Source organism: Xiphias gladius, chromosome 8, assembly GCF_016859285.1.
Source record: "Xiphias gladius isolate SHS-SW01 ecotype Sanya breed wild chromosome 8, ASM1685928v1, whole genome shotgun sequence".
In the NCBI taxonomy this organism is placed as follows: Eukaryota; Metazoa; Chordata; class Actinopteri; order Istiophoriformes; family Xiphiidae; genus Xiphias; species Xiphias gladius.
This window is the reverse complement of record NC_053407.1, coordinates 2,853,694-2,863,421: the sequence shown is the minus strand read 5'-3', so window position 1 is coordinate 2,863,421 and position 9,728 is coordinate 2,853,694. Positions and strand designations below refer to the sequence as shown.

The following is a 9,728-nucleotide window of genomic DNA, read 5'->3' as shown; positions in this document are numbered from 1 at the left end:
GGATGGCTGATGCCAGAGCTGCACCCTTCTATTCTAAGTAAGTTAGGAGGCACTCTATAACTTATGCCTCCCTTAGTTCCTCCTCAGGGAATGCCGCATCCACTGAGTCCATGTCTGGCCAAATCGTGAGGTCACAGTGTAGGGAGCACGGGCAGGGATTAACCAAATGCAGACAGGTAGACAGGCAGGTGCAGTGAAAAGACCTGAATGAAACAATGGCCAAGGCTTACAGGCAAACAGGCAAGCAAGCAAGCAGGCAGACAAGCAACAGGCAAGGTGGCAAGAATGGGAGTCCAAAGCATGAACAGCACCAAGGACAAAACATTGAAACGTGTTACAATATGGCAGCGAGCTGGTGGAAAAGGCAGGTTGAAATACTGGCTGGATAATTGGGAAACTGGGAACAGGGAAAGGGAGTGGAAGGTCAGATGACTGTGACAGGGAGGAAAGTCTGAGGACATCTGGTGGGCGGATGGAAAGTGGCAGGAGAAAGGGGCAGAATGGCTAAAATAAACAGGACTGGGACAGGAATCATGACAGATAGAGAGAGATGATAAAGAATAGAGAGGGAAGGAAAGTTTTTACCTTTGTGTTTTCAAGAATATGATGAGGCTTGTCACTCTTAGGAATGACTGCAATACCCTGCTGCACATGGTACCTCAGCAATACCTGGGAGAATACCACTGTTACTGACAAAGGAGTTCACTCATACACATATATAGTACAGACACTGAAGCTGACCTGTGCAGGGCTGCGTCTATGCTTTTTGGCTATATCTGCAATGACTGGGTCCTCCAGGAGCTTATGTGGATCAGTGTTTTCTCTGATCCTACAAGCAAAATTAAAAGAAAAAAAAAAAACAGAGCAAAGGATCGATGGGTAGTTACAGTACATTTCTATGTCATTCATACTTTATGCTACTGCATCATAATTAAGTCTGCATCCGAAACATAAAATACACCATACTTGTCTGGAGTCTTGAGCTGATATGTATCCTTATGAGCTGTGTATTTTATTAGACTAATTATTATTGAACTCAAGCTTATAGGTTGTAGATCAGGTAAGGTTTATTAAGAGAAAGCCTATAGCATATAAATGAAGCAAGGTGCTGTAAGATCTGTTGACCCCTTGACCTTGCAAAGCCAGACTACATCAGTGAGGCGGATAATGCATACCTAAGAGGTAAATGCATATATCAATGCGTGTTGTATTTGACTTTCTTTGTTTGATTTGTTTTTATTTAGGATTTCAGATCTTCCATACTGTGTGACCAAGATTTATCTCATTTATAAAAAGATTAAGTAGATGGAAAACTGCAGCCTGTCCTAATGCTCACATTCAACAATTTATCTAAACTCTCTTAACTGGTGTAAAGATGTCAAAGAGTTAGTTACAGGATGACAGGTAACCAGGTGCTTGATTCATTTTTAATCATCTGTCTGAGTCAGTAGAGTGCATAAGTGATGCTGTGTGTCTTACAGCCCCGGAGGTCGCGCAGGTGAGCCAAAGGGGCTGTAGGCAGTCAGGGTGATGTTCTTGGACTTACAGAACTCTATCATCTCTGTCTGCACTAGGTAGGGATGTAGCTCCACCTATGGATGATATAAAAAGTTACCACTATGGATGCTGATCTAGACAGAAACAGGTTTCTGAAGTTTGATTTAATGACAGCAGCTGAGCAGGGCCAAAATATAGTTCCAGGAAGTTCTCCTGGAACAGAGGCGATATGTCATTTGTACCACCATATGATGCAATGTAATTACATCACATAATTACATCTAACTATAAATGTAATTAGAAGTAATTACTGTGAAGTTTTTTGGATGAGTAGTTCTCAAGAAAACTTTGGTTTGAAAAATAAACACAGATGAATGCCATAAATAATTATGTCACATAAACTGTGATGACAACAGTGACAAAAAATGACCACAGAGAGACATTTCTCGATTTATTAGTAGGATGATGCTATTGTATGATTCCATACAATTCCAGATGGTGTCATCACATGAAATTGTTCACATCATATTGTGACCCATTGTCTGGTGTCATAATATGATTTCACTATGATACTATGTGGGAATATCACCCCTTAACACTTAGCCATTGTCAAAGATTCTGCTTTTCTTCTTGTTACTAGAGTGACATTTCAGCCTTGCACAGGAATGGATTCTAAATTCAGCTTCCAAGGAGAGTACCTTTGTTCCCCATTTTTTAATTCACTTTTTCAGCTTTCTGTTGTCTATCAATGGCAAGGAAAACTTGTTAATGTGAGCTCTACACTCACCAAGCACTTTATTAGGAACACCTTACTATTACTTGGTAGGACTTCCCTTTGCTCTCAAAACAGCCTAATGTCTCTGTCGCCTGGATTCCACAAGATTTTATTAACATTCCTTTGAGATTCTGGTCCATGTTGACATGATTGCATTACATCATTTCTGCAGTTTTTTTTTCCTGTTGTTTTGGTAAGCTTGTGCCCACTGCAGCATCAGATTTCTGTCATTGGCTGACAGGAGTGGAACCCAATGTGGTCTTCTGCTGTTGTAGCCCATCTGCCCTTAAGGTTCGCCGTGTTGTTCATTCTGAGATGCTTTTCTGCTCACCACAGTTTTAAAGAGTAGTTATCTGTAGTTACTGTAGCTGTTCTCTCAGCTCCAACCAGTCTGGCCATTCTCCTCTGACCTCTGTCATCAACAGTTCCATTCACAGAATTGCTGCAAATTGGATGTTTTTTGTTTTCGGCACCATTCTAAGCAAACTCTAGAGACTGTTGTGTGTGAAAATCCCAGGAGATCAGCAGTTTCAGAAATACTTAAACCAGCCCATCTGGAACCAACAATCATGCCACAGTCAAAGTTACTGAGGTCACATGTTTTCCCCATTCTGATTTAATTGAAGCTCCTGACCTTTATCTGCATGATTTTATGAATTGCGCTGCTGAAACACGATTGGCTCATTGGATACTTGCATGAATAAGCAGGTGTACAGGTGTTTCTAGTAAAGTGCTCAGTGAGTGTATTAGGCAGGCCAATTAGTGAATCAGGGAAACCCACCTGAGGTCAGAAAACTCACTTTTTACGTCAATATAGTATGGGGCATGGGTATTCATATCAGCAAATTAGAATGTTTTGAATGAGCAGACTTTCTCCTGCTCATGTCAATAAATGAACTAAATATGCAGTACCTGATTGACAGCAGGGGGCACCCTGCACAGAGCAAGAAGTCTCTCTAGCTGCAGGATGCTAAAGTTGGACACACCAATGCTCTTCACCTTCCCTGAAGCTTGCAGGGCTTCCATCCCCTACAAACAAAACAACAGACAGAGACAGTAAACACACATCTACCGTTTAATGTGAATATTCGTGTAATTTCCATCTGCTTTTGCCGTTATTATTATTTTAGATGTATTCTTAGATTTTATCTTCATTATTTTAGTATATTTTTAAAAATTCAGACTGGTGGTGAAGTTGGGCTATACTAAAAGAGCTATTCAGATGTTAATTAAGGAAAAATCAAAAAGCAGGTAGACATATACCAGTAGCCTACGCATGCAAACAGAGACTAGAATGTGTTCTTACCCTCCATACATCAACATAGTCTGTGTCAGAGGTCAGCATCTTTCCGTCCTTTTTCGGGAAAAGGTCATCACCCATTTTCTATGGAGACATTTAAAGGTAAACAAATGCGTGTAGGCAAAGACACAGCATGTGTCCTTCTCAATGTTAAGAATTGCTTCCCTTTTTCAAAGATATTTACCAAATTTACCAAACATATAGAGCCAGAAATTACTCTTGAAAGAAATTAACCTCATTAAATTATATTTTGGTATTGAACAATGGATAAAATGACATGTAATTTCAACAGGTTTCTCATAGTGACAAACCTATATTGACTGTATGGTTGACTCTCACAGCTCTCACTAACACCCCATATAAAAGGTTTTTAATCCTATTTCCAGCAGCAGCAGGCAGCTGTTTTTGGCACTCTGGTGAGCTCTGATACAACCACTGTACGCTATCCTACAGGACCAAACAGCAGACAAAGCTAGCAGCTTAAGACCCAGATATTTTTCTATATATTTACATACTTAATACAGCGAGGCATGACCAATGCAGAGTTTATATTGAAGTTAAATTTGCTAGGTGGTTAGAAACACAACTCCAATGTTATGGCCGTTATGCTCTTTGTCAGCAATTATTGACTAACTTGTGATAATGTGATAAGCCATTGTGTCTCAGAGCTATTCTGTGAGCTTGGTTTGTAGGATTTCTGCCCCTCGATGGTCAGGAATAACACATTTAATACGCTTTAACAAATTTATCTCAAAAAATTCCACCAGCCCCAGTCAAAGACATTTTTCCTAGCCTTGGCCAATGACCTATCAGACAGGGTGGGATAAGGGGTAGTAAAATTTTAACTCTTTCATAGTGTTTAGGATGTTATGCTCAACCTCTAGGCCAACAGGGAAATGCACAAGGTAAAGATCCAGGTAGTCTAACTGGAGATCATTCAGGGACTTGTTCAGGCATACAGGGATGTCCTCTGAGGCATGGTGGGTACACCACAGCTATAAACAAAATGTACAGAACAGGAGGGTAAAGAGCAAATTAAATTAAAATCATATACAATATATAAGGCAGCATATTAAGATATTAAAATATGAATAAATAAAATAAAATGTTTAGTACTGAAAAGACTTAAAAAATCTAAGCACTTAGTGATGGATAAAATATTCTATAATGCTTTTTTTTTTAAAATTTAAATAAATCAGATTTTTTTTTTAGAAAATCAGAAAACACAGAAGAATCCCTTGCTTGTTTACGTTCAAACATGTTATGGGTATGACCAGTGCTTTTTCTTCCCCTACTTTTTGCAGTTCAAAAAGGACATAATGTGTTAACAAGTAAGATGTAATCCCCCCTCATCATGTTGCATCCTGGCCCTGCTATGACACTTGGTCTCTTTAGCACCCACCTTACTGACAATGAACATGTCCTGGCGCCTGATGATGCTCTGCTGCATCTTGGAGCGCAGAGCCTTCCCAATATCTACTTCATTGCTGTAGCTGTAAGCAGTGTCTATATGGCGATAGCCAGCAGCAATGGCAGCCTCTACTGCGCCCTGGACTGAGGTGCGGGGCAGGTAGGAGGACTGCAACAAGTAAAACACTTTAGAAATAAGCTTTTCACTCTACTGCCATATTCAATTATTTTTCATATTTTTTTTAATATATCAGTACTTATACTAATGTCTCAACCTTCCTGTTGTGTGTTTAAAGAAATAGTTAATAACTTTTGAATGATGAGAAGATCAATACTACTCATATATCTGTCTACATCTACAGCCAGCAGCTGTTTAGCATGGCTTACCATAAAGACTGGAAACGGGACAACAGGTACGCAAGCTCTGTCCGAAGGTAACAAAGTCCGACTACCAGTGGGAGTCCTGTCGTCACCATGAGGGTGCCAGGAAGTCAATCCACTTGGTCAAGAAATAGTTCGGTATATAACCACCAAAACCACAAATAGTCATTTTTATATACAGTATTTGTTTTTGTATAGATCAAGCACTGAGATTTAACGTAATTAGTAAACTTTAGAGGTGCTGGTAGACCTCTAGCTGTGTCCCCATTAATGCTAAGCTAAGCTAACTGGCTGCTGGCTATAGCATAATATTTAACAGACTGACATGAGATCTAAGTCTTGGCTTGAAAGCAAATAAGTGTGTTTCCCAAAATGTTGAACTATTGTTAAAAGATTTACCAAGTACCAAGTTCAATGTACAATTGTAAAAGATGAGCTTCATTACACCCACAGTGAAATTGCTGCCACGGCACAAAAGCAATCAAACACAGCATAAAAATATACAACAAACTGCAATATAACAGCAGCATAGGAACAGCATACACATCATCTACAGATACAAAAACACAGACAGTTAGATAAAGTAACCTCATCTATATGTCCCAGAAAAAAAAGTCATACCAAATAGTCATATTGTGTAGCTTTGTGAGTTTATGGTACTGTAAGCAACATAGAGTCTAAACATGCTTGTTATCTTATTAATAGTTCAATATTTTATGCAATCATCTAATTATCATCATCTAATATCAACATTGCTGCTGTGTTATGATGTCAATAATAATAATATTTGTCAGAAACGTGATCAGAAAATACTAGACCACAAATTCAAAAGGACTGCTGTGACATATACACTTGCCAACTTATTAGGTACACCTAGATAAAACGAATGCAGTATAATACAACGGGCCTGAAATAAAGCCTCCCTTCATGAGGATTATATATGAATCTGTTTAAGGGGATGATGGTTTACTTAATGGTCATGTTGGAGGCTGTAATTTGTGGTGCTGTTGAACTGTACTGAGATATACAGAGAAGTGTGCCTAATATTTTGTCCATCCCATTTATAAGAATTAAGGTTTACAAAATATTAGGAACACCTCTCAGTATAACCCAGTACAGCTCAACAGCACTACAAATAACAGCCTCCAAAATGACCATTAAAATAAATCAACATCCTCATCAACAGATTCAATAAAAACTGAACATTATAATCTTCGTGAAGGAGGATTATTGCTCTTGTATTATACAACATTAGTTTTATCTAGATATACCAAATAATTGGAAAGTGAATATAGATTAATTTAATCACTGTGTTTCATAGCAACCCTTTCCCTGAACTGGAGAATCAGTATTTATACTGAAAAAATTCACTTAAACTGGGTATAAGTCTAAGAAATCTAAGAAAATAACGGGCAAATGTATTTTTGCATCAGCAAGGAAAATATTTGAAACGATTTAATGTCCGTTTTAACCCTTTTCTCACTCATACATGGCCGTTAAAGGAAACATTAAATATACAACAGCCGAACAACATTAGATGACGCACGGTGTAACGTTACGTTACCATAACAGCAGCGGTGCATTAGTTACTTGTTCCACCTGTTAATAATTCTAGTATATCATGCTTGGTTGGGGATAAAAAGTAAACAAAACAGTGCTGTCTTGCTGTCACTTCGTCTTTAACAGAGCACTACAGGATGCTTTCACTTCAAGTGGCCATGCATAGCAGTTGTACTGCTGTGGTAGGTCATTTCCAATTTGCATGGCTTTGGTCTCTGTCTAAAATAGTCCCACACTTTAGATGATCCTGTGTGAGGATTTGTAGATGCGGCTTGTTTTCTGGGGAGATCATACTTTGACTGGGTGCAGCAATCTGTGTGATGCATCGTTGTCTAATCGATGACGTCGGCTGCATGGATGAGTCAACCCAGCCCTAACAGACTGTTTTTTCTCTTTTTATGTTTCTCATGAACCATTCATCCAAAAAACTTCACAGTTAAGACTGCACTTGCTTGGGTCCTCAACAATACATGTGAAGTTTGAAGTCGATCGGACAAGCAGTGGTTAAGAAAATCAAAGGACATACAGACAGAAAGAGATTTCTCCATGAATTAGCAGGATTAAGGGACTTTCGGTTATAAAAGGTTAAGGTTAAGATTAGGTCCACGGTTCAGGTTTTGTTGGGGTTTTGTGTAAGGGTCAATCTAAGAGGAACTCTTCTTCATTTTGGGAAGTACACTTATTCGCATTTAGATGAGTTAGATGAGAAGGTCAATATAACTTTCATGTTTGTGCATTATCAATAGGCTAGAGCTGGAAGTCAGTTCCCTTAGCTCAGCTTAAAGAGAAGCAGGTAGCAAGCAGCTAGCCTAGCTTTGTCCAAAGTTGAAAGACATGCCTATGGACACACCTAAAGCTAACAAATTATATCTGATTTGTTTAATCCGAACAAAAACCAAAATTTGTCACCAGGGTTGTGGTTCCACAGGACGTTATGTGCTGGAACTATATCTCACCTGTCTTTATCATCAGGGTGAAGGTGCTAGGCAACCAAAGAAGGCTACAGGAAGTCACATTTTGGTTTTTGTGGAAATTAAACAAGATACAAAATGTTACTTACTGAGCTTAGTGCTTATTTTTGAACATTAGGCAGACCCAAGCTAGTTGTTCCCCAGGCTTCTAGTCCGTAAACTAATTGATTCCATTCCAATGTTGAACTATTCCTTTAATAAAGGAGATAGGATATGTATGGAAATCCTTTACCATTTGACCTTCGAGAAGTGTATAAATAATAATAAAGACGAATAATCTGCCAATCAGAATCCAGTATTTTCAATTGCCTGTTTAGGCAGACTTCATTCAGTAAATACTAAAACGCACGTCTTTGCAAAGCATCATAAAAAACCTTACTCTTAAACAGTATGCAAAAAACCAAATAAATGACAATTGAATGGATTCTTTACAGTATAAAGCAGATATAGGAATGAGTGTTGAGGCTACCTTCCATGTCCCCAGACCCAAAACTGGCATTTGTGTACCGTCATTCAGCTCTATGGTCCTGGCCATGTGAGCGTCCTCCATGGAGTACATTTATCCACAGGCAGAGAAAAACAGTAAAATGAGAACTTCAGCACACACTTGCAGCACACGTTCGTACACTATCAGAGCTTCCTCTTCTGTCTTTTTCCTTTCAAACTGCAACTGCTGAGTCAATGTCCTTCCTTTTTCTTTGCTGATCTTGCCTCTCTATCTCGTTTTTCTTTCCTTCTCTCTCTTAATTTTCATCCCCTCTCACAATATCTTTCTCTCTCCCCTTCTGCCTTATCAGTCTAGTAGTTAATTATTGGACAACACAAAAAGTACTTTCCCACCATGAAGTATTTATGTGTATACTCAGTAAGTGAGGAGGAGCATGTTGCAAAGGTCACTTTTGTCATAGCATAGGGGTAACAGTGTAGTAACAGTAACACACACACACACACACACACACACACACACACACACACACACACACAGACACACACATACACACAAAAGATTGTATCTTTGTGAGGACACTCATTGATATAATGCATTCCCCAACTCCTTACACTAACCTTAATAATCATAACTAAATGCCTAACCCAACCCCAACCCTAACCCTAACCTAAACCTAATTCTAACCTGAACCCTAAAACTAAGTCTTAACCCTCAAACAGCCCTTTGAATATGTGTCAGAAAATGGGGACCGGCCAAAATGTCCTTACTTTCCCAAAATGTCCTCAGTCTGTAAGGTCTGTAACTCAGACTGGTCTATCTTTTAGGACCAGTTTGAGTTACAGACCTTACAGACTGAAGTACAAGTACACACACACACAAACACACACACACACACACACACACACACACACACACACACACACAGAATTTGCTGTAATATTTCCTGTTCAACAGTAGATGGTGATATTGTATCACTGTGCTAACCAGCTACAGTACAAATTATGTAGATTTGTTGGAAAAAGAATAATAATATAAAAATACATAATAAATACCAATAAATCTTTGTGTAAAAAAATAAAACCTCTATGCAATTAAACTACTCTGTCCAGATTTTGTAAGGTGTGTGTCTATATTTCATAGCAACTGTAGTTCATTATTTAGATAAGATATTCATCAGTTGATGTTATTTATTAGACATTGGTTATTTTGTCAGTTGAATCAATCTTTGTCAATCAAAATCTTCCTGCCTAGAGTATGGTGGCCTTAAAGGATATCTAGGTACTTGTAGGTAGGTTTTTTAGTAAGTAAGTATTAATTTTACAGACCAGCACAAGAATAAATTAAAATGTTTGGAAATTAGATTTTTGATGCTTTTATTTTGAAGAA

The 9,728-nt window shown here is 38.5% G+C and overlaps 1 protein-coding gene across 4 annotated transcripts in view; it reads right to left on the bottom strand.

The window, feature by feature from the left end:
* The window catches only part of zgc:56622 (uncharacterized protein LOC326033 homolog), a 10,962-nt gene extending 2,303 nt beyond the window's left edge, over window positions 1-8,659 (bottom strand). The window contains exons 1-9 of one of the 4 annotated variants that reach the window (XR_005708015.1): window positions 8,364-8,659; window positions 4,975-5,151; window positions 4,451-4,567; window positions 3,579-3,656; window positions 3,185-3,301; window positions 1,480-1,592; window positions 742-829; window positions 586-669; window positions 1-225 (exon numbers count right to left, since the gene is read on the bottom strand). The exon at window positions 1-225 is cut by the window's left edge and continues 1,897 nt beyond it. Coding sequence is in view for 1 of the 4 variants with exons in the window: in XM_040133927.1 (XP_039989861.1) it covers window positions 586-669; window positions 742-829; window positions 1,480-1,592; window positions 3,185-3,301; window positions 3,579-3,656; window positions 4,451-4,567; window positions 4,975-5,151; window positions 8,364-8,453 (864 nt within the window). In the remaining 3 variants the exon portion in view is untranslated. The remainder of the gene's footprint in view (window positions 226-585; window positions 670-741; window positions 830-1,479; window positions 1,593-3,184; window positions 3,302-3,578; window positions 3,657-4,450; window positions 4,568-4,974; window positions 5,152-8,363) is intronic. The other 3 variants (XR_005708016.1, XR_005708017.1, XM_040133927.1) reach the window with 3 other exon arrangements.
* Window positions 8,660-9,728: the final 1,069 nt, after the last annotated feature.